The sequence below is a fragment of the Corvus cornix genome, chromosome 15 (genome assembly GCF_000738735.6).
Source record: "Corvus cornix cornix isolate S_Up_H32 chromosome 15, ASM73873v5, whole genome shotgun sequence".
Classification (NCBI taxonomy): Eukaryota; Metazoa; Chordata; class Aves; order Passeriformes; family Corvidae; genus Corvus; species Corvus cornix.
Window position 1 is genome coordinate 870,020 of NC_046345.1, and position 25,547 is coordinate 895,566.

Sequence of the window (25,547 nt, forward strand, 5' to 3'; positions counted from 1 at the left end):
AAAATTATTTCAATTCATAGTAAACCAAGAAGAGCAGAAGTGTTCAGAAGTTTCAAGGAGAGCAGCTGAAACGAACTAAAAAGGTAAATTTTTTGGCCTTACTGAAAAGAGCCACTTATCTCAATCCCCAAGATACAACAACAAATTCCATCTATTGCATTACCAGCCTGAGCCTGCAGCTGGGAAGGCAATTTTCTGAAGAAGTTGTTCCCTTCAATCTACAAGAAAAACACAATTTGCTTTTTTTTTTAATAGTAGCATTATATAATTGATTGGAAGAGTTTTATCTCATGAATGCTGGATGATTGTGGATTGAACAGTTTTAAAAATAAAGTAACTGAGGGCTGAAATCCCAAGGATCTGGCAGTACAGAGTGAAGTTAGTGGTCTGGCAGATTCCTTCCATTTTCTGGAGCCATGGTCAATAACTTTGCAGTAAAACTGAGCTATGAGGAGTGTTTCTGTCACTGGCTGAAAGCTGCTGTTCCATGATACCGAGAAAGAAAGACTGAAGATTTTTGGCCAGGCTGCAGTACAAATTCATGGCTTAATGAGGAAAGCAGTGTGACTCTGGAAGGGGAATGCAGCAAGTGTACAAATGGCATGTTGAGGGATTGATGCACAAACTTTGGCTGTGCAGGAGCAAACTGAACACGTTGCCTTTTTCTCAGATGCTTTCAAATTCACTGACCTACAAATTGTTTGCTTCTTCCATCAATGGCAAGTATTTTTTAACCAGTATCAGCCAGAGGAAGATTTACTAAGGAGAGAGGAAAGAAAACCATCCTATGACAACATCTCAGGTGGTCATGATTGAAATCCTCAACAGACCCCTCACAGCATGAGGGGTCAGACACAGTCCTTGTTGCAAGAGATTGAGGAATAATGCTCCTGGCATAAGCAACGCATCAAAATCAGGTTTTATTGGTTTCCTTCACACTGCTGGGGATCATCTCCTGAAACCAGAATGCTGTGAGCAGCTCCCAGCTGAGGTAGGGTGGCTTCACCAGAGCCTGGTGGAGCAGTTCCTGCATTGGGGGTCAGCCCTCAGGATTCTGGTGCTGTGGGGCATCCCTGGCTCTGCTCCTCCACAGGAATCTGAGTTTCCTCTGCAGTGATTCAGCTTAAGGTGAACTGTTCTTGCAGCTTGCACCACTGATCAGTTCTAAACTGAGTGCATGTCTCTGGGTTATGGCTTAAACTCCTCAGAGTTTTAGTCTGGTCCCACTCTGTGCTGTACATCCACACAGAATTGGCAGGGCTGGTTCATGCCCTGCACTGCTGCACTTGGTTATTCTGCTGCCAGGGTCTCCATGTAGAGAAGTTTTCAGACACAGTGGCACAGTAAAGGTAAATTGCCGTTAATGAATTTATTTATTTTTTTTGTCTCTGTTGCTGGTTCCTTAACAGCACTCCAGTTCCCCCTTCTTTTTGTTTGACATACTTAAAGTGAGAGTCACTGTGTCATTCTTGTCTTAATTATTCAGGTGGGTTATTCCAGTGGAATTTTGATTATGATGGTGTAGATGGAATGTAATATTTAGGACAGATTATATAATTTAAATCTTTAAACCACCACTTCTATGCTGGGTCTATAACACACAAAATTGTAATCTTCTGCAATTCTGCCTTTGTAAAAACATGCATAATTTTTACAAAAATAGTTGTGGTTGTAATTAAAGATGCTGATAGTTGTTTTTGTTTTTAATTTCCTATCCTTCAGAATCCTTAAACTTTCATGGTCAAAATCCAGATGGTGCTGTAGAGCTCAGTGTTGCTTTTGAGCCCTTTTTTTTTTTTTCCTGTTTGTGCTGATTAGAACTCTCCCCAGATAAAAGTTTAAAATTGTTAGAATTTTTGGCCTTTGGCTGTTTGGAAAGCTGCTGCTGGCTTCCAGCACAAGCCAGTTCATATTCAGTGCACGTTCACAGCCTGGTGGTGGGGGGAAGGACACCAGTGAGGGACCAGTTTGCCACTGCCCAGAAATTTAAAACCAATGGACCCTGCTCGAGCTGGTGAGGCTGTTTCCTATTTTCATAGGCAGTTCACCTTCTCTTTTTTTTTTTCCCCCATTTGTGTTGCTCTCCTACTCTTCAGAGTCATTGATTTAAAAAATCTGAGGAACATTGTCCTGTGGAGATGGGGAATACAGAGGGAAGGTTTTTAATCCCTCACATTTAAGCACTAAAATAAATGATTAAAAAATTATGAGGTGAAACACTCTGTTAATTTTAATATAAAAATAATGTACTTCTCCCTGTGGAATGCAAGGGAGGGAGCTGCAAGCAAAATAAGGGGAATAAAAGAATGGAATACTCTGTTCTTTGATGCCTTGCTGTGCTTTGCCAAGATGTTGGGAGGAGAATGAAATGAGTGTGGAATTTATAAATGGGGCAATAGGTGGGGAAGGAAGTATGCTGGGTGAGCTGAGTACAACAGCACCACAACAGATCCTGCCTTGGGGCTGGAGAGGAGAGCTCCAGCCCTGCAGCTCAGTGCCAGCAAAGCCATCGGGGCTGGTGGAAATCTTTGTTGGAGGATTATCCAGAAAAAGGTCTCTAAAAACTTCATTTGCTCTCAGTGAGTATCTAGAGGAAGAGTGGGAGCTGAATGCTCTAAAGACTAAGGATAAAATGAAGGGTATTTTTGTGTGTAAAAAAGCTCTGCAATTTACTCTTTATTTAAAAAGATCTTTATGTAAGATCTAAGATGAATTTGCCACCTCTGGGGGAATCACAGGATTTCAGTCTTTTAGTGCTCATGCAGTTTACTGTCTCATATGTTGATGTGTTCTGGGGCCATTTTCCTGATTCTTCAGATAGATTTTATTTCCAGTTCTTTGGGGTTTGAGTAGACCTTAATTAAACTTTTTAAAGTAAGGTTTTATTGCAGTTGTTTATTGGAAGAGGAATTCCACTTTTTAAAGATGTGGAGAAGGATTTTGTGAAGCTGTGAAACTCTTCTGCAATCCTCTCTTCCTGGCCTCTTTCATTGTGGGATTGGTTCCTTCTGAGTGATGCCCACTCTTATCCAGCGTTACTTTGTTCTGGTTTGTTGCTGGTTTTTAGGTGTTTTTCTGGATTTTTTTTTAAGAAGTCAGCTGATTTTGCTTTACATCTAGAAAGTCTTTTGCTCCTTTTTCTAAACTTCAGTTTATTGTTTTGCGTTGTGTTAGGGCCTGGAGACCCTAACCATGATCTCAGCCTTTGGATTTTAGGTGCTGCTCCTACATAAATAGTAAGATAAGTGTCATGTTTGCAGTCTGCACAGACAAAGGGGAAGGGGAAAGAAACAGTAATACCCTTTATTTTTTGGGCATAGAACAGCAGTACAGGAAAAATGACTTGTCTGATGTTGGTCAGAGTGGATTGCGATACCTAGATGGAAGATTCATGGTTAGGAGTAACTGGCATCAGTTTAGGCCACCACAGTACTCATGAGCATAAATATTTAGGTCAGATGCCAAACAAAAAAATAAAGACTACTAAAGCATTTGTGAATTAGAGCTTGAGAAACTGGGTTGTCTTTGAATGCCATCTGTGGTAAGCCTTTGTCCCCTTTCTGAATAAGGGTAAGGATTTGAATTTGCTGTGGGGGGAAAAAAAAAGGCAATTTATTTCATAATTAGGGTGGAAGATGTGAGCCTGAAGGTCAGCTGTTCAAACAGGAAAGGTGATACTGTGTTTGCATCTGTATTTTTTAACAGTGTGTCTGTCTTTGTTCTTCGGGACTGACAGTTCCTAGAAAGGATGCAGAGCTTATTCTTTAGCACGATAGCCTGCCTCAGGTGATTGCTGGATGGCACAGTTACAATGGGTGCCCTGCAGTGGGAGAGGCTCAGTGTCACTGGAGATGTTCTTTGTGTGCAGTGATGTAGAGCCCCCAGATAATGCAGCTGTATTAGGGGACAGTGTAGGGTTAGGCAACGACAGCAGCACAAATCCTGAAGGTGATTTACAGAAAAAACCCTCGACTCGGGGATAAAGTGAAATAGAAGGGACTGTAAATTGGGTGCAAACACAGCTCCTTTTGAAGTCCTCGAGCACCAGAGTGATGTAAAGAAGCTGTTGTGTAAATTGTGTTATTGTACTAACTGTTTTTAAAGTGAAATTCAGCCTTGTGCAGGAAGCCTTTTAGAGTCCATGTATTGCCTGAGAGTGCTGAAAAGGTTGAAGTGAGCTCTGAGTGGTCCATTTGCAGCATTTGGTGTAAAGTCATTGCCTTGGATTCCTGTGCAGGTGAAGCTTGCTGTAATGATCACATTGGTTTAGATGTGCCTGTGCAGTGATCTGGGGTTGCTGCTGCTGACTGGGTAATTTTGTTCTCTGATGATAAATATCTCTTGCAAGTGAAGATGTGACCTTTGGCATGTGTAAACCTACACAAGCTACTTCTTTTAATCTGGCTGTCATGCAGAATGTGTCATAAACCATTGTTTTCCAAGCTGATTAGATAAATCATCATCTACCTAGGCCACCTCTGCATGGACTGATGAGGTTTATTGCCACTAATCCCAGCTGCAGCACTGTTGATGCCCTCAGTAAAGTCAGTGAGGTTATAGCACAGCATGGCTTGAATATTTGATCCTTTAAACTCTCCTTTCCTTTCAACAGTGACTGAGAGCCGAGGGATCCTGGAGAGCATACAGAGATTTTCCTTGCTGCCAACTTACTTGCCTGTGACCTATCGTATCCACAACGCGGATGTTTCCTTCTTTCTGAAGGAAGCCAACCAGGATATTATGAGGAACTCCAGCTTGCAGTCCCGAGTGGAATCCTTTCTGATCTACAAATCCAAGAGTCCGCCTGTGTTAAACGCCAGCTATGGACCTTTTTCCATTGAACAAGTAGTGCCCCAGGACTTAATGTTGTCTTCAAATCCCTTTGGATCTACTAACAAGTTCTCCTTTAACTGGAAGCTTCAGGCCTACATCATGAGCACCAAGATCTACCTGAGCAAGCCCAGGGTGCAGGTGCTGTTCTACATCGTGGGCAGGGACTGGGACGAGTACAGCCCCTCGGAGCGGCTGCCCTGCCTGCGCGTGTTCGCCTTCCGCGAGACGCGCGAGGTGCGGGGCAGCTGCCGCCTCGGGGGGGACCTGGGGCTCTGCGTGGCACAGCTGGAGCTGCTGCCCAGCTGGTTCAACCCCCCCACGGTGGTTGCTGGCCGTAAGAAACAGATGGACAAGTCTGAAGGGAGCCCCGTGGAGCTGTACTACTCCATCCAAGCAGGAGATGAGAGAGGGGAATGCGCCAAGGAGGATGTGAGGAAAAGTAACGGGATCCGATCGGGGCGCAATGACATCGATGAGTCAGGACCTCCCCTGCAGAGGATTGGAAGTGTTTTCCTTTACCAGACACATGCTGCCCCTTCTTTAACTGAAATGAGGTTGGATAATAACGTTGTCATCCAGTATGCACCAAAGACTGTCAAGCAAGGGGACATTTTGACTTTCCTTGTGTCTGTTGCTAAGAACTCGACAGAAGATCAGTTCACACTGAGGTAAGGCTGTTTTGTGTTTCCTTGGTACCTTACAGTTTCTCTGCTCTTGGAAGTCACTTGCTCTGTATAAATTGCCTGACATCCGTTGCTGCTCTCCAGACGTTGTATTGCGGTTGGTTGACTCAGCATTTCTCATGTTGTTCAGTCTGATATTGTATGAATTGTCTGAGATGTGATCTCCTGGAGTGAGAAAGGCCTTTTCTTGAAGTTGTCCTTCGAGGAATGCTTACAAAAATTGAAACGGTAGAGCTGGGATATATCTATGTACTAAGAGGAGATAACATCTGAAGTCCTGGGAGCTGGAGTTTCCAGTTCTCCTAATCTCTCACTGGACTCATGTTGAGATTAATGAAGCTTAAATCTGCAGTTATTTATAGGAAATGAGCAAGAACTGGTTATCTAAGTAGGATTCACATGCTTCAGCTTCTCTCCCCAGCTTGTTGTGAGCCTGGTTCTGTATTACGGGATGTTTGAGGTTCCTAAGAATTATTGATAGACCAAAACAATTGCTGACAATGAGAAACTCCCTGAGGAGGGGTTGGTTGGTGTGTGAACGTAACATCAAGTGCCACATGGATTCACCTCATCCTGCCCAAGCACTGAGGTGTTACACCAGTGCAGTACAAGGAGGACCAGCAAGGGCTGGGCTGGGGCACACAGAGCAGATGTGTGGTGCCTGCAAGGGGGGCTGTCCAGCTGTCGTCTTTCCAAGCTTGCCCCGTGCTCCAGCACTGCAGACGAGGGTTGTGTGGCTGACGTGTGGAAATCCGTGTGTGCAGAGATGGTTCCGTTCTTTTATCCCTTAGCAATGGCTTGTGCCACCTCTTCCTGAGCTGGAGGTAAATGTCAGACTCTGGCTTCTGGGGATAAGCTGATTTGTCTTAGGTGTTTGTCCTAGAAATGGTGGGTGTTGCCAAAGCCCCCCAAACATTCCTCTCAAAGAGCATGTGCATTGTGGGAGGGAGCAGTGACCTCCCCTCTTCAAGTAGCACACATCTGGAACTGTGTTCATAAAACAGCTGTGCTGAGCACTGGAGGTGCTGGGAGCTGCCACCTAAGAAATCACACCCTGCTGTGACTTGAGATGAAACTCCTTTCTCTGGTGGTTACACATCTCACATTTCAGGGCTTAAAATGGGGCAAGGCCATAAATGGAACATTGTTGAACTTGGATGTCTGCCTTGGCCTGGAGCAAGGAGTAACTCAGAGGTGACACCGCTCACCTAAGTAGTAAGAGCTTAACAGAGTAATTTTTTTTCCCCTCCCCTTCCCCAGGAAGGTTTGCGGGGGATTTCTGGGGGAAATGGTTTGCCCTAAAATCAGGACATTTTTCCTTTGCAGGTGTGTGATAAATATAAACTGAGTAACCACAGCACTTAGCTGCTGACTCAAGGTCAATTATTTCTTTTTCATCTGGTGGAGGACAAACACCTCTCCTCACCGCATCAGTTTCTCATTTTCTGAGTCAATCTAAGATTTAAATTGTTTCCTGAGTGCTGATTTCAACAATCCAAGTTCCTCATAGCAAGTGTTCCGGGATATCTTGGGATATCTTTATTGTCTATACTGATGACTTAGAAGGGATCGCATCAGCAGACACAGGAACTTCTACTACATTTGAAACTAGGTGGTTTTTTGAATTTGAAAATATGATGTTTATATTAAAACCATTTTTTTTAATCTAAAAGAGAATTAAGGTAAAAATGTTTATTGTTTTTACTCTGTAAATGTAGAGTCCTGGAAATCTCACTTCAAAGCATCTCTATTTCCATGAGCTGTAATCCATTAGAAGAAGAGCTAGTTACAACCATGCTAATTATGTTACATGTAGGTTTATTAAATTTTCAAAAACCTTGCTTTGTTTAAATTAGGATGAAAACTCAGCACCTGAACTTTTAAAGAAGGCTTCTAAAATGAATTTTCTGAAACAAAAAGGAAAAGATGTGTTTGAATTGTAGCTTTTTATTTTGAGATCTAAGGGATCATAAAACAAAAAATAAGCTAAAAATAGGGAGCGAATATCAGCTCAAAATGGAAAGTGTGGCACTCTTGTCTTAAAAACAGCACTTTGCTGTTACCTTTTAAAAACAAACTTTTGTAACTTCTTGCTGTTACTCGTGTTGCTTTCTTGAGTTTTGATTTCTCTTGACCTGCTTTTCTGAGAGAACCTGGCTGTCAGGCTCTAACCTGCTGCAGTCCAGAGTAGTTATAACATTGTTTAACTGTGCTTCCAGGGAGCCATTCCTCTCTTTGATCTGGTTACAGCATCCCTAAGGCTTTTTTGTTGGGTTTTTTGGTCAGAACTGTGCTGTGTTCATCCCTCCATGATGTGTTCTCCATCCATCTGGTCTCTTCTCATTCTGATCTTCTCTCTGATAGAGGAAAAGGTCCCTTCTCCCCTCCCCCAACGTAACTCTTTTATGAGAAAAATTGTATTAATTTTTATTTCGAAGTTCTGCCTTGAGTGGCAGCAAGATTTGGAACTGCATTCATAAAGTGAGGCCAGGGGCTGCTGGCAAAATGCTTTTACCATTGCTTTTGCTCCAGTGGACTGGAAATTACGGCTTGAACAGATGGAAAATATAGGATATACGGGTCAGAACAGAAGAAACAGACATGCAAAACAGCCAAAAGTAAAAAATTACTCATCACTACTGAATATTTTTGGTTTCAGAACTATTATGTTCAGAGTAAACCTTATCTAACGCTTTCTAACAGGAAATTGTCTTCAAGGGGAGCCTTCTAAAAACTGCTGAGTACTAAAAGATGTTGGGAAAGGTACCTTTGGTTTTTATCTTGTGCTGTTGTTCTGCACAAGGGAAGATTTAGAGGAGTGAACATGAAACTGATGGACTGCTTTTAATTTCGTGAAAGAGTTGGACCATAAGAGCCAAGGTCTAGGTTTTGTTTTTTAATGAGCTAGGGAAATTAAAAATATTTGTCTTGACTCTGTATGGGTGTGAGAGAGAGGAAAGGAAGGAGATAAAATATAGATCGTGGGTAAATATGGAATATTGCTGTAGGTTGAAAGCTTCAACTGGAGCACTGGGCCTTTGGAAACAGAGTAATTTCTCAGCTTCATTCAGCACTTGCTTCCCCTTTTTCATCATCTTCTCACCTTCCCATGTGCTGCTGGCCAGGGAAGGCTGAAGGCTCTTCCTTCCCATCATGGGTGCTGAAAGTTCCTGAAGTTCATAGAAAATATCCCAGTCTGTTGTGTTTTGCTTTTTTTGCTCCAATTTCATGATACACATATTGGAAACTGAAACTACAGTGAGAACTTTATTTGAAGTGTTTTGCTGAGAAAGGAAAACACGAAGTATAATTTCATCTCAGTCCTTCCAAATGCTTTCAGCAGTTCAGGCCTCAGAGCTCTGCTGTTACACAATTCCAGTTTCTGTTTGCAGCAGTTCCTGCTGGTTATTAACTCTGTGCTGTTACAGACATTACAGTCAATTTGTGCAGGGGTGCCAGTGTTTCCCAAAGTTAGGAACAGGAGTTTTCTGAATCCACACTGTAGGTACAGTTCTGGTTTTTATTAGCTTTTTTTAGGCTTTGCTGGGCCTAATAAACATAACCTTCTATTTTGTTTTAAAGTCAACAGGATTGATGCTTTCTGCTTGCAGCCTTTTAAATTTGTTTTCCTATTTCTGGAGATGAATCAGCAAAGAAATTATAGAGCTAGAATTGCCTTAAGCTACTGAGTGTCAGCCCTAGAAATATTCATGAGTGAAAAAAGCAGCAGCTTTTTTTTTTTTTTTTTACAGTTATTCAATTTATAATTATATTTAGTGAATCCTGTGTGAGGAAATGACTGAAGGTTGTGACAGAAGCTTGTAAACCTCAAATAGTTGGGGAAAGTAAGGGGTTTTTTTTATAAACTCTCTGCTATTTCTTCATTTGTAAACCTGAGTTGGGGGTTGGACATCTGTAGGTACCAGTTTTATAAACGATTGAGAGGCTTTGTGATTTCCCTCTGGTATTTTTAATATCTTCTTTCTGATGATAAGTGTGGGAATACAGGGACTGGTGTGAAATTGTGGTAGTGAATAAGCAGTGCTTATTGATAATTGGGAAAATTTTCCCCAAAAGGCCCCTAGAGTTTATGGTACATGAACTTCTCTTATTTGCTGTTTTATCTAACAATCAATCGATAATAATCCAGCAAACATGAAAAGGGCTGCATAAGTACATGAGGGGAGCAGAGTGGAGATCATTAGCACTCAATTTATACAGCAAGGAAATCTGAACAAGACTGGCATTTTATCAAATTGTTTGCGTGTTCTTCTGGTGCTGGGCTAAATCAAATCTTATTCTTAGTGCTGAACCAAATCATATTTAAGTAGCAGAAACAATCAGGGAGTAAGTGGTGATCAGGAAGGTTACCAGCCACATAAACTCTGTGATGAGATGGGCTTTTCCCTAGGCTGTAGATGATGTGGCTGTTTCATGGTACCCCAACCCTGAGTTTGTAGCTCCTCTGCCAGACTGAGAAGAGCCCTATTGTACATCTTTTACTCTTCCTTCTATAGCTGTGGTTCTGTCGATTAAACAGCTCCTTCCACATCCTGGTTTGAACAGCTTCTAAAATCTTCTCATAAATGATTCCCCCCCCCAACTGATCTCGTGGCCTACTTTGGACAGTTTAAAACCTATGAGAAAACTAAAATATCTCTGTTTCTTCTGAAATACAACCTCTACATTTCAGCGATTTCACTGCTCAGTCCTGATGTAAAAATGAGGTTGAGGTAAGCAGGAGTTAGGCACTGTAACCTAAGAAGGTGAAAGTCCTGTGTCTTCATTGCTTCATCATAATAAATGTTCTCTGCCAGTGTGAGCTGGCACAGCGCTGGCCTTCCTGCAGCAGGGCTGAGGGGAAATCACCCCTCTGCTGCTGCCAGGGGAAAGGCTTCTCCAGCAGACTCCTGGGTTTTCTGCTGTGTTCAGCACACTGTATGAGCAGGAATTAACTTTCATAGCCTGTTTATGAGGTAGTCAAGCAAATATAATTTTCTCCATCTTATGGGTGGCAAAATAGCTTTCCTGCTTTCTTAAGTGACTTGCTAATGGCCCAAAATTGTCAGTGGCAGTGTGGAGACAAGTGCTTAAGAACTATTGACTTCTAGGGCACTCTATTACCTCCTGTTGCACTTGCAGATTATAGTAAGAAGAAAATAGTTCCTTCTGTTAAAATTATTCCAGTTAACATCCTCTGCCTTGAGAATCAACTCACGTTGACTGAGCCGGTGTCAGAAAACCGAGAGACAGATCCAGCAAACCATTACTCACATGAGTGGCCTTTGCAGCCGGCTGTTATTTCTGGTTTATTGCCTTGCAGCAGGACCCAGGAGCTGCAGTTGCACTCCAAGGCCTCTTATCCTCCTCTCAAATCCATCGCAGAGCCTGATCCAGCCTGGGCAAGGCGTGGTTGGGCCACCGATGGATTGAAGCAGTGTGAGCGGTGCATGGGTGCTCTGCTAGCAGGCACTGGGGTGACTGGGGTGACTGCCTGCCCTCGGGGTCCCTGCGCTGCAGGGTCGCTGTCCCAGTCTTGCAGGCAGAGACTGGACAGGTTTATTTTGCTTGTCCTGCTGCAAGGGCTCCGTTTGCCTCCGTTCTGCTCCTGATCACTTGGAAACTACAAACCTTACAGGAATGGGAGCCCTTTGACACTGAAGCTGCACTGGTTGGGATTGCACTTCTGGCTTGCTGATCTAGCACTTCAGAATTATTGTTCTGCTGCATTCTGGAGACACTGTAAGATTTAGCCAGGGAAAACTATTTTTTCAATATAACTCATTAATTTAGGGAGCTGAAGAACATTAGCAGAAGTCAACTTAACCTGTATTTCCCAGCTATAATCAAGTTTGATTTGTTGTTGTTGGTGTTTTGTTTAGAAATGGGGAGGTTTGGGGTACTAAAAATCCCCCAGTTTATGGAATCGGTGTCTGAGTGTTATTTTCTTCCCACGGAAGTGCTTAGTTCTCAGTGGAGAACACATTAGCAGCTCCTTTGTAGTAAGAAATGGAGCAATATGAAAGAGGGCTGTCAGGGCCTGCTGGGTAAAGGCAAGACGGATGGTAAGGGTGATTGGCACTGACAGGGTGTGAGCTGCCGTGTTTGCAGGTGCTGCTCCTGCCATCCATCACACTTGGCCCTGATTGTGGAGATGTCAGCGGGATGCGCTCCAATCCCGGCTGGCTGATGGAGGGGAGCGGGCAGGAGGGAGGGGCTGGCCAAGGGCAGTGGCTGGAGGTGTGCGAGCACAGATAACGAGGCGTCAAACACTGGGGCTTGAGATAACACACAGGGCTCTGCTGTGCACACACTGCCCCAGAGCTGTTTGATCTGCGCGAGGATTTCTCATTGTTGTATCAGCACCGGGGGATTACACATCCAGCACATGATGAACATGTCCATTCCAGTTCCTTGCACTTTCCTAGTTACTGCTGACAAGTTCAGGAGCTCTCTTTTTATCTATATTTTGGTGCCTGAGCATGTAGAACATTCTTGTAAAACTTTGGGTCAAAGAACTTCCTTTCTCTTCCTCTGATATTCTAGTAAAACATGAAATCTCATCCAGGTAAGGATTTTTCCTGTTTCCAAAGTACTTTTAAAAATAAAGGCTAAGTACACTGAGGAATAAGACATTTAATGGGAGGGAAAGTAATGTTTGATTTGAAATTATTGAAATAATTTGACTTTTCAGTGCTGCTTTCACATTTTTTAAGGGTAACATTTATCCAGGATGAACACACTCATATGAAATGCATCAGGCAATCTCAAAGTGTATTTTTGATCACAAAAAAATAGGAACGTTAGTTTCCCACTTCTAATGGCAAATCTGAATTCTTTTAGATTTTTAAGGTTTTTATTTAAACAGATCTGACAGATCCTTGTAACATCTGTGTGTAAAGCCGTGGTAATAAATTATCTTGTCACTTTATCAGATGCCAGTTTGCACAGCATCAGTCACTTTTCAGAACAGTTTTCTCTCTGCTGGTCCCTCCTGGAGCCCGTCCTGCCCGGTGTTCACAGCCCTGAGCAGTGTCTCACACCACAGCACCGTGTCCTGCAGTGAGCCCTGACTCCCTGATTAGCTGCACCTCTGTCTCCTGCCTTTGCACCCCTCAGTGCTGGTTCTATTTCCCAGCTTACTGCTCTGTAGTGTTTGTCACCTCTCTTTTTCCAGGCTGCTACATCCACACCCCCTTCCCATGGCTTGGAATTCCTATGGGAGTGGAGGGAAGGGGAGCTGCTGCTACAGAATCAGTGTTGGTGCTGGTTGATCTCTTCACCCCCATCACAGAGAATACCAACAATAAATAACCTAGGGTAGATAGTTCATTGCACAGAGTCATTGATCTGTATTATAGTAGATAGAATCTGATCTAAATCTATCACAAAATGGTGAAACTGAACCCTGGCTGCCAATGCAGAAGTTTTGCTTTCAGGATACCAGAACTGCCCATGTTGGACATCATTGGCCAAACTGATGTGGCCCTTGAGCGCTTAGTGCAGCGTATAATCCACGGTGGGTGTCCTTAGGAGCTTCATTTCTGAAACCCAGGATCAGTGATCCCCTTATGTACATATTTAGTGGCAATAGTACAGGGTAGAGTTTGTGTTCAGCGTTGGAAGGTGACACATCTAGAGCCTGCGTCCAAACCCGAGCGCTGTTTTGTTTGCATCAGTTGTTTGTTGAGTGCTCTTAGAGTAAAGGCTGTTACATTCTCCTGTTCTCCAGGAACAAGAGGGCAATTCTGCCGTGTTCCAACGATGACAGCGTGCTGGGTTTGGTGCCATGTGAGCAGTGCTGGGCACAAATCTCAGCCTGTGTGAGTGGCCGTGCTTGGCTGCACTGAAGTCAGAGAATTGAGCTCACAAAATCTGCTGTAGCCACTTGAGTGGCTCTCTGACCTGTCCCTGTGGTTGTGCACTTGGCTGATGTAAGCAGGACAGACATCTGCTCTGAAGTAATGGAGGGACACTTTATTTCCCTACTTATTTTTAATTGTGGTCTACCTGTTCCTTCCTCAGCTGTGCCTGGTGAACTCTGGTGCATTGTGCTGTGTAAAGGCTTATCAACAAAGAGATACCTCTTCATAAACCTTTAGATCTAATGCCTGAAAGCTCTGAAGGGTTTGGGTTTGAGGATTGTCATCCTTTTGAGGAATTGTCTATTGTAGGTATTCATTACTCAGGCTAACAGATACTGAAAATGGCTTTAAATCACCTGCTGGGTTTTTCCTTGCTTGTTTGCTTTATTTATTATTTTATTTCAGGGATAGGATTCTGAACTTTTAGAGCTCATCTATGAGGGCTTTTTTTCCCTCTGCAGCTAGAAGCGCTAACTGACTTTGATTTATCAAATAAAAATAAATTAATGCTATGTTGGGAGACCCTTTCTAAACCATGTCTGCATTCTAGATTTAGCTGAGACAGTAATTGCTTTGCCAGTCTGTAGTTTGGAGCAGTCTGTAAACCCTGAAAGAAAAATGTCAGTCATCAGCAGCTGAAGCCATTGTTTGTGGAGAAATTTGAACCCAGAAGGAGAAAGCCAATTTTGAATGCTCCCACCGTAGTTCAGAGAGGTGTTTAAATAACCATCAGCCCTTCAGTGGGAGGGGGAAGGAGGGGAGCTGTGGGTGTGTGCGTTGCTGAGAGAGAAAGGAGCTGCAGCCAAGAGAATAAACACCAAAGCTGCTGCAAGGAACAACATAAACTTGTGACAGAGTTTCAGCAAGAGCAGCTGTTGTATGGGTCTCTTTCATTTGTCCTGGCTCTCTTGGGCTGAAACACCTCCTTGTGGTAATGCAGCCTCTCCTCCAGGCCCATTCCCAGCTCTGGCACGGGGGCTGGAGAAGCAGAAACAGCTCCTTTGGGAGCCAGACTCAGCACTGCAGGGTGATGCTCTTGGGCCAGGGGAGGCACAGAGAGAAGGGGCAAAGCTGGGATCTCCCCCTCCACGCAGACAAGGGCTGCCTGAAGGGGCTGGGCTGTAGCACTGGATCCAGTGCGAGTTCTGGTGGTTTTGATTAATTTTCAAAGCCTACAAAAAGCTCTCAAAAAGCAGCTTGTTTGTGACCATACAGATGTTCAGTCTTCACTGAAACGTGGTAAAGAAACCAAGCTCTAGGACCCAACACCTCTGCAGTGACTGGGAGCTTACTTTGGGGCATGCAGGGTCCTGTGCAGGTTGGCAAGTTTCAGGAATTTACTGTAAGTTTCCCAGTATCTCTTAAAGAAGAAATGGTGGGGATTTCCTTTATTCTATTATTCTACCTTCTCGACCCTTTTGTTAGAGGGAATATATTATTTCAGTTAAAAATTCCCAAAGTGAGATATCTGCAGAGAAAAGTTTTATGCATGGCTTTGAGATCTTGTAATAATTAGGTGGATAAAACAACTTGGAATGCCTGAAAAATCTCATTATTTAGCTAGAGATGTTTAGGCTTTCTTAATCACCTAGAGCTGGTGATACTTTTCAGCTCTGAGGGAAGATAGGAAGTGCTTGGCTGTGCACTTTTTGGAAAATAGACTTCAAATCTCAGTTTGGGAAGGTTTTAAAATAGTAAGCTGTTCACCACAGGCTTGCAAATGGCTGAACTAGGACCTGGCTGAATAAATAAGTTGGCTGCAGGGAAAGAATTGAAAAAGGAGGAGGGAAGAAAGAAGGGCATTCCCCAAGATAAATTAACATCTGTGAAATAAGACACTTCTAAATGTATGTTAATGGCCTAAATGTTTCCATATTCAATTAAGTAATAAGTCCCAAGTTGGCAATATCATCCCAAAACATTCATTTACCAAGCCAGGGCTCCACTGGGAGAGCAGAGGCACCATAATGAACTGATGTGGGCAGTAGGACATGATAATGCCTACTTCAGAGGGAATTACCGCTTTCAAAATGCAATTTACAACAAGAATTTAGTTGTTAGAAGAGTTTTTTCCCTCTTCGTTATGACAGTGTAATTATGACTCCAGTGGCTCAGATTAATTTTGAGAGGAGTGAGTTACCAAAGCTTTTGTACTGAGTGTTCTCAGGCACTTTGAGTACAGGACTGAGGGCTGTTCTCTGATAAATAATAACCAAGTGGAAGTTCACATAGACAGCAGCCTCCTTGCAGCTGATCTCATCCTCCTTCACTCTGTCCCACCTACAGTGGGCTTCATGTGCCTTTTTTTCTTGCTGTGTATTATTATTTATCAGTTTGATTTAAAAATCAGGCCAGTTTGACAGTAACTCTAACGAGCTCTGACACAGTGTTTACAGATGTTGATTTCCAGATGCTGATGCAGCTGTAGAGAACAGCCAGTGTCACCTGAAAAGCTATTATGTGTGTAGAGCTGTCTGTGTGGCTGGTGGCTGCTTGTCACTGGGTGTCGAGTACTGGCCACTGTGAACAGACTGAATTTTCTGGAGCCACTTCTTCAGAACAAGTGGCTCAGTCCCTGTGGAACTGCTTCCAGAACTACATATAGATGCTGTGAAGGATGCTTCCAGGGGCTACTCAAAGCCACAAGCAATGTATTAAGTCATTGTCTGGGTGACAGTCTTTCACTTCAGCCTCTGAACATGAACGAGTGTATTTGAGCACGGAAACAATCCTTGATGTTCTGTGCTCCTCTGGCTGTGTTCAGGTTTTTGTTTGTGTTTTCAGGCCAGCCAGGCACTCCTGGAACTGCTCTGAACAGACTCAATGTTTGTTTTTCTTCCTCCACTGTCTTAGGAAGAGCTTGTAAGGATGGCACTTGGCAGAGATTGCTCTGGCCTTGTCAGACAGAAAGTGGCTGGGTGTAATGTGCTTTTTTCATCTCTCTGAGAGGCACCAAGAGATTGACTGTACATTTGTTTCTTAAGACAGTATTGGCAAAATCTTTTTCAATTATGGCAAACTTCTCATTTTCACAGTGTGGCAGACCTGGCTTTTTCCAGAAGCTGAGCTGGGTGTGCTGGAGCCTGCAAAGACGGCTCAGGTGAAACAGAGCTCTCTGCTCTGGTGAGGCATTTTGTACCAGCCTGAAATAAACAGCTCCAATGGAATGCGAGTCCTTCGTGCACCGCTGGCACTGTCACAGTCTGACAGTGACTGACATCTCCCTGAGCAGGGCGAGGATGCAGGAAGTCATTCAGATCACAGCTCGTCACTGATGGGTGTTCGTTTCCACAGGTGGCTGCAATACCACATGAAAGTCAGGGACTGGTAACTCTGAAACCATGCCAGGGATGTCTCCTGATGGCTCTGGATGTCACTTGAAAAAAAAACCCCAAAACAAAACAAACTGCATGTATGAAGTGTAGAATTCGTTCCTAGAGGTGCTGACAAGAAACTTTAGTAGTCGAAGCTTGGAGGACTCCTTGGAGGACTCCCTGAATATGCTGCTGAATGTGCCAGGAGGCTTTGGAAAAACTAGAAATGATGAGTATGGGGTTATCTGATGATTTGTATTGTTTAAAACTGAGTAAATGCTAAGGCAGAAAAAAAATAGATCAGAAGGAGTTTTGCACTTACAAGATTGATTTTATCTTTAGGTTTCATAGTCTTTTACAAAAAAATCTCTGACTGCATTTTACAGTCAAGTGAGCTGAAGCAAGAAAGAAAAGTGAGGCTGAATTGCCCGGTGTCTACAGGAGAGTTGATCAGTGGTACTGGGATCTCACAGCCCTGTTTGCTGTATTAAACACACGGGCAGGGTTTGAAGATAGGTCAGACAATACAGGGGAACAGCGAGGGAGGAATTTTTTCTCCTTTTGTGATTTAATAGACTCTCTTGCTCTGTTTGCCCTCTGAGGGAGCCAATAGATTTAATATCCAATTTCTCTCATCTGCTATCAGAATGCAAATGTGATGGCAGATGAATATACTTTCAAGAATACTTAACCTAATGGGCATGTAAAGCCTGGTAATTATCAGTTGTTTGTCTCCTCTTGGATAATGGTTTTCAGTAATAGGCACGTACCACACACTGAGATCTTGATGTGGGCCAGGGACAGATTCCAGCACAGCTTCTCCTGCTCTGGCAGTGGAAACAAACAAAGAAATGCAACGCACTCATTGCATTTGTTCCATTTTCAGATCCCTGTGAATACCAATTGGAATACCAGGTTAATAACCAAAATGAGCATTTAATCCACCTTTGATCCAGCACGTGTAGCAACAGTGACAGGCTGTCCATGTTGTATGTGCCACGCAGGCAGGAATGTTGACAGAGCAGGCAGGGCTTTGTGGCTGATACAGAAAGGATACAAAACCTTCAGTTTCTGACCCTCCCAAGCCCCATCTTGTATGGAAAAGAAGCAAACAAGAAAAAGAACTCAGGTTCATTAGTCTCAAATTTGATAACAGTGATAAAAGATTTAAAAAAAGATAATGGAACAGCAACAGACAAAGTAGAAGTTGAGGCATCGTCTTGCTCCCTAACTGCACCACGTTAAAGCCATTTGGAGCAATGAGCTGTAGTGGCCTGAGCTGGACTGGGAATAAATGCAGCAATTTGTTGTATTTCATAATACATGTTTTCATTAAGACCACCCTACTGTGCCACCATTTTTTGAGACTTTGTTTCTCCTCTGTGGACTGAAGTACTTCAGCAGAGCTCAGATGTGGACTCATAAAGCTGTTATCAATCATACGTATTCTCCAAAGTGAGAGCAAATAACAAACTGCTTTCTCCTAGGGCTGAGGTCCCAAGAGCAGGGACAGAGTGGAGAAAGGGGGCTCAGAGATGCTGTGCTAGTGAAGGCTTCTTCCAGAAGCAGCCCGTGCAGGGGTTGCAGTGCAGGTTTGGGCCAGACTGAGTGGAGCTCACACTGGGCAGAGCTGGCTCCACTGCGGAGTCGCAGGGTGGTCACCACCCTCCTGCTCACACACATTCCTGGAGCACAGGACTGAGTCTGACTGACAGGACTGCCTGCCCAAGCTCCCAGGGATGGGTGAGGTGGTGCTGAAACTGCAGAGCTGCTGCTTTTGAGTCAGGTTTCCTCTCCTTAAAGCTCCAGCTGTGAGGGGTTTATGAAAAGAGAGGCTATATTTTGTTTTTGTAGACATTTCTGGGGACTGCAGCGTTCTACCTGGGGCTGCGTGACAGTCTAAGAGGTGTGAAATTTCTCCCTGGCATTAGAAATACAAAAGAAAAGTCACAGCCATCACTTCAATTTGAACCTTGGCAATGAAGGGACGTCCCATGGAGCGTTCCCTGGGAGGGTCAGGCTGTCAGCCTGAGCAGGGAATGGCTCTGGCAGCCACTCACTGATGCTTGTGCAAGAACTGCTGCAGAGGAAGGCTGGGAGCTGTGTGGTGCTTCGTGTCAGGGTTTCTTTGCAATGCAAGAGGGATTCATTTTGTCTAAAAGGAGCTAGAAAGTCTAATTGAGCCCGTAAATGTAACTCCCCCACGACTCTCTTAAAAGTTAGGTGCAGTAATCATGGATTTTTCAACTGAGCAATACAAAGTTGAAAATGAGCTTTTAAACACACTGCAAAATGTGTTTTAAAAGCTCTATTTTCTGAGTGATTAGCTCTCACTAAATCTGTGTGGCAGCATACGATCAGTAACAAGCCCAGCTCGATTAGAATCCTCTCTTATTTATGACTGACCAATATAGACTCAGCTGTCATCACTTCACTCTTACAATCTGTTTTCTAAATAAAATCACAACTTAACCATATGCTTGACAGAATTATGTAGCAGCTTTAGTGTGTTTATTTTTCACTCTGCTGTGTACATCAGTCCACACTCAGTTTGAAAGTCTGTTCTTTATTGCTGTTGTAAACTCAGCTGGGCCATTCATAGCCTGTGGGTATTCAGAGAACAGGAGTTTAGAGTCACATTTGTCCAATGATGCTGCAGAGGAGGCAGCATTCAAAATCCTTGAAAGATGCGTTGCCCTTCCTTCACAACAATTACAGTTTAAAGGTCTGAGATTTAGAGGAAATTGTTTGATGTACCTGTCTCTTTTTTTCCCCTCTTATTGGCAATCAGTATTTCTTACAGGATGAAACAGGAGCAAGTTGTTCAGATGTTGGGCTTCTCTTTGGCTTGGCCAGTGTACAAGCAGAGGCTGGGTACCTGTGCCACAATCATTTAATCTGTGCAGAATGTTATCAGCTGTTTGGGGAATTAAAACCTGGCCAGCTGCCCTGCAGAACTCAGCAAGTGACCACTAAATCTGTGTGGTTCCTATGGAAGGGTTGGCTTGAGGTCAAAAAATAGACATAAACAGAGAGAGAAGACAAATGTATATATTTCAGTTCCAATAAATTGGACTTCAGTACCTGTCAGAATTGCTCTGTATTCCTTTGGAGCTGAAAACTGAAGCTATTAAGCCAAAAGAACTGATTGCCTCAAATCCTAATATAGACTGGGGAAGAGGAAAATGGTGCTGCGCCCGGGTGGAAAACGACACCTCGCTGTGTGCCAGTCACCCACGCACACCTTGCAAATGGAGCCATTAGGGGAGAGAGCTGAGCCCAGACAGGATCTGATGGCGGTTGGCACCTGAGTGCATTTTGTTTGGATTATGGGGTTGGGAATTTTTTTTTCTTTCAAGTTCGTGGGCAATGCTTTTAGAGTGTTTTCCAGCACCTCCCTGACTTTGCAGCCAGAGCCAGTTGCTTATTTGTGGTGCTGTTCCCTTGGTGTTGAGGAGCTCCTGAAATTGGGTAATGGAAAAAGAACATGTCAGGGTGGAGACTGCAGAGTTGGGAGTGGGATTTGCATGGGGACTTTCTGGTGTTGAATGTTACCAGTGAAGGGCTGAAAGAGCCGTGAGCTGATTGCTCTGCTCGTCAGAACCAGCAGCTGTAGGAAGTGAGGAACTGCATACAGGGGGTTTTCCTTTCAATATGTCAATACATCTTTTTAAAATGAGAAATATTTTCAAATATTTCAAAGATCATTTAGAAAAATGTATGAATGTGTACCCTACTGTTTGACAGAGACAACTTGGAAAATGTTATCAAAAATAGCACTCTTCTTCAGAATTACTGTCTGCAATATAAACCTCAACAAATCAGACTAAGTTCATCAAGTACATCACAGTAACACAGATAAACACCATACCAGACACCCTTGGAATCCCAAAAGCCTTCTACTTACATGTCAGAATTGAATTAATAATGTAGATGCTGTTTGTATTCTGATATTAATACATGGTTCTGAAGCAGAACTCAAGTCTAGAGTTCTTCTACTTAGTTATAGGGAATTTAAAAATAGGTTTATAAAGGGAAAGGTGAATTTGGTGAAGTGACAATAATTTCAGAACAACAAAATGCTTATCCATAATAGATACAGTGCCATCTCCCCTCTGTTCCTTTGTGTACACTGAGTACGCCCTTCCTTTTATCTTAGGTAAATTATGCACTACCTTGCGCTGTCAGGAGTTGTACTTACCTTTACTAAGCACTAATTAGTAACTGCATGGCAAGCTCCTGTTTTTAATGATCTGGTAACGATGCAGGAGGGATTGGACAATAGCATTAGAACAGCTCCTTTTCTGTGCTATGCCAACTGGAGACAGCCCAGGGAATGCTTCAGTGGATACAAAGCCCTCAAGAACATCCTGTGGCTCAGGAGATACAGATCTGCCTGGGAAGAGGGAACTGCAGCAGTGACAGGGAGAGACCTGTGTGTGGTAGGTGAGCTCAGGTACAGCAAATCACAGAGCAGAATTTTTGGTTAGTTGAGCCAATTTTGGGGAGCTTTATTCCCTTAAGAAAGCTAATAGCTGTGGTGCCTCTCAGGGTTTAAAAATAAAGGGTGTCTCCTGTTTCTGTGGGAAATTTATAAAATCAATTATACACGTCTGGTTTCGAGGAGATTTATTAAATCATTCAGAAGTTTTACAAAAACAAAGTATGTTCTGGAAGTAATATGGCTTATTTTGAGATCTCTTATGGATGCTGAAATTGTTCCCAACCTTGAATAAATCATTTCACATATTTTTAACTACCTGTCTAGGAATCCTGAAATGAGAAATAGACGTAATAAATAATTTATTGTGCAGACCAGAAGCAAATATGTATATGACACCCTTTGATTTCCAAACACCTCTTGCTGAGCAAAGCCACATGGCTTAAAACAGCTTTGCAGTATTCCCCAGTGTCTCAAAATCAACTTCTGTGCAGTGAACCTGAGCTATCCTGAGTGCCCAGTGAAATCCAGGGGCAGTTCCTAGCAATAGCAGCTTTGCAATTCAGGGCTCTGGAGTAAAAGCCTTTTTCTGTTCTTCCAGTCCCGGAGCTGATTTTGGGAGGCGCTGCTTTCACATCAGCTCACAGACGTTTGAAGAAGCTCTCATTTGTGCCAGTGGCAACAGCCAAAATCTCTGACAGGAATTCTAAATAAGCCAGAAAGAAATTAGGGTTCTGAGAAATTCCTTGCTTATAAATAAATAGAATGTTTTTATTGGGTGAATGCTAAAAGGAAAAGACCAGGAAGGAGAGACAAATGATGAACAAGGACTGGAGATGGTGTGGGGAGCTCTTCAGGGATAAAAATGAGAATGAGGCTTGGAAATTTCTGGGCAGGGAAGAACATGCAAAAGTGGGAGTTTTCTATGTTTAGGGAAATGAGATTTGGATACTCCCAGAAAAACTATGAAGGAATGCATTACAGAACTTGAGGATTGGTATAAAAAGTGAATAAACTTCATGGGATTCCACCTAATCCATGGCTTCTGTTTGCCAGGACGAGAGAGCTGCGGGTAACTCATCTCCGTTTCTGCGCGTGGCCTCCCCCAGACCTTGTTGGCATTGCTTTTCCAGGATGGTACAGATAATTTCTTCTTTCTGTTCATGTTTCTTTCAAAGCAGCAGCACTGAAGTGCCCTTTCCTCAGAGCCTTGCTGGCACCCTGCTCTATGTCCCCAGAACTGTCACTTGCTTGGCATGGCGTGGGATATGGCAAAGCGATCCCAGTTTCTCTCTTTGTCTCCCAGAAGTGAGTGGTGGTAGTGTTACAGGGATGTGGCATGTTGAGGACAGCAGAGCTTATTTTCTCTCCTGCTTCTGTTCCAGTTGGAGTTCTCTGCTATGATGCCATCTAAAAGACCAACAATGCAAGGAGAGCAGGGTGAGGGTTGCAGGGCAGAGCCAGGGTGTGTGAGTGCAGGAATTCCAGCAGCTCTCAAATACCCTCCGCAGGCTGATGAGTTCTCTCTGTCACTATTGGCTTGATGAAACCTCATCTGTGACCTCTGGAAGTACAAGATCCTGATGGGACTTGCAGCGTCTTTGCTTTCAAAGTGACTTCACAGAACATGAAACTCGTAAGAAGAACAGTGAAAGTATCTTGCTGGAATTAATTCTGAGCTGCCTTACACCCAATTTCATTCAAATCAGTGTAGATGAGAGCTGACGATTTGCATAGACACAGTAATTTGGAGAGGGTGTGCAGAAGAGCTTTTAAAAATCCACATGGAGTTCGCGTCCTCAGTCTCTGAGCATGGGTAAAATCTAGGAAATTCTGAATTCTTAGTCCTTTTTTTCCCCTTTGACTCTCTTGTTTGCTCAAGTCCAATTATTCAGAACCAAAATATCCTATTATATCATGACTAAATAGGCACACTTTGCAGCTGTGTTGGGAAATAAATGAACATTTGAAAATGCGACTCTCATATCGCTGTATTATCGTTAGTTTGAGTATGTGCTGCAAGTAACATTTTGAAGACCAGGTTTCCTTTTAACTTTGAAAGAGACGTATGAATTATTGAAATAATGAGCTAAAGTCTTATTTCAAATTGCATTCTGTTTCTTTAAATGATGTTTTGCTATAAATTTTGTCTAATGTTGCAGTTATCCATCTTCGTTTTTCAGCAGGTAATAGTCTTTTCCTGCATCATAACTATCAGGAGCAGTTAGCTTCAGTTTTAATTAATTCTTGTTCTGAGCAGAGCACATCTCAAGGCAGTGCCATGGCACTGATCAGTCAGTGCATAACCAAATATGATAATGCCTCTGATAAGGAGTATCACACTCAGTGACCCAGTTTCCAGATTTCAGTCTGACTTTGCTCTGCTTCAAGGACAAACTTAATGAACATTTGCCATCAGGTAGTTAATTCCAGCTGTAGCTACCAGAGCTTCTGCCTAGCTGCTGATACAGGTAGGATTTCCAGCAGCCCTGCCTGGTGTTTGACTCTCCAGTGCTGTCCATGGCTTCTCTCCCCTCAGAGTGGTTTCTCGGCCTGGTGGAATGAAAGTTAATTAGTGAGTCCCTGTGCTGGTACAAAACATCCGTGTGTATAGTGATAGCTCTGTCAGAAACTCAGCTTCCTAGAGGGAAGGTCTTCAAATTAGCCTTCAGGAAGGCCTGTCAGATTTATTTTTTTTTTTCTTTTTCAGTGTGTACCGTTTTAGTAAATCTCCTCTAGCAGTCACTCCCAGACTGCCAGGCGGATATTTTTGGAAGAGGAAAAATTTCTTTATGTAGCAGAAAACCTTGGGGCTGATTTATTGCCCCTTGTACCTCCAGCCCTGCTGCTGCTGCAGATAACCCTTGGTGGCTCTGTCCTGTGCAGGGGATGGTGCTGTGTGCCAGGTCTGGCACAGGTGGCCCAGCGAGCCCATGGCAGCTGCTGTTCAGCCAGCACCAACCTCTGCTCTCAACACCAGAGCAAGGAGCTTCCAAAACAAAGAGTGAGGTGTCAGGAAAAGCCTCTGCAAAGGAAGCTGCTCCCACACTGCCCATCCCCATGGGCTGCACAAAGAGGAGGATGAGACTTCAGTGACTGGTGGATTTAAGCTGTTTTTTCCCAAACTAGCCCTGTTACAACAAGTAGCTCTCAAGGATGTTTTCAATATTAGCAAATAGGGATTCCTAAAACACATTAGGAGGTTTTTGTCACTGAGATATGGCTGAATTACAAGCTTTTCCCTGGATTTTATACAATCCTAATGGACTGTAATCCTTGTAATACGACAGGTTTGCGACTGAGATTACTAAAATATTTATCCCTGGCATCTTTCTTTTTTAATGTATTTGTTTTCTATCTCTTAAGTGAAAGCAATACATTGACAGAAGACTGGAGATATTTCATCAGTCTCTTATCAGCAGCCAATACTAAAGCCAAGGAGAAAGGTTGGGGTTTCGAATAACATTTATTACACTGTGCTTTCTGTATTTCTTGACGAAGACAGTTCCAAGAGAACCCTTGTAGCCACACAGAGGGGACTGGCGCTTGCTTTTTTCAATTTGTAATGGCCTGTGCTGAAACACGTTTGTTCCTCCAGCCCTACACTGACCTTCTGCAACTCTGCATTGTCACCTTGGGGTCCCCAGTCTCAGGGCTCTTTCCACCCACCCCAGTGCTGATAACAAATAGATTTAAACACACCAATGAGCTGGCGGTCCCCCCCCCAGCCCCGTGGCAGGGCTGGTTGTTTTTGTGGCTGGTTCGTGCTCTTTGCTTGGAGCACGTGTGTCGTGTCACCAGCAGTTTGCTCCAGTGGGGCTGGTGATGACAGGGCCGTTGTTTAATTAGTGTTTCTGTGCAGTGCCTCGAGCTGAGGCCACTGTTCAAAGCCCGTGTGACGCACGCAGAGCCACCTTTGGTGGGGGCTTGGAACGGGGCTTCAAAAGGGAGCTTCCGTGTGAAGAATCAGCATGCAAAACGCTCCAAAGGGCTAATTTCACTGGCAACTGTGGGCTGGATTCTTCATTGCCCTGTTTGTTGATTCATCCTTTACCTCTCTGCAATTTGAGAATAAAGTAGTGATTTTCAGAGTGATAGCACTGTGTGCACATTTTGTGCAGGAGAAACTCCAGCTACAGCTGGGAAAATGTTCTTTATGAAGCAGATGTCTGCCTTTTCCCTGTCTTAAACTCATTAGAAACCCCAAGCCCACTAACACAGTCTGAAAGGCGAGTGCTGTTGGTAGCCACACCAGCGTAGTGTTAGCTTCTGTCTGTTGGATCAGAAAGCCCAATGAGATTTTATAGGGTTTTTCAGTGCTGTGAGTTTTAACCCAGTTATCGAAATACCAACAGGCATTGTGTTCTGCCAGCCTGACTTGCCTGTGGTGTGGCACTGGGTCACAGAGGTG

General features: G+C 43.5%; 1 protein-coding gene across 1 annotated transcript in view; it reads left to right on the forward strand.

Moving 5' to 3' along the window:
- Window positions 1–25,547, forward strand: part of TMEM132D (transmembrane protein 132D) — a 207,712-nt gene that overhangs the window by 45,914 nt on the left and 136,251 nt on the right. Inside the window, exon 2 of the mRNA XM_010398418.3 lies at window positions 4,613–5,501. Within this exon, the coding sequence (XP_010396720.2) occupies window positions 4,613–5,501 (889 nt within the window). The remainder of the gene's footprint in view (window positions 1–4,612; window positions 5,502–25,547) is intronic.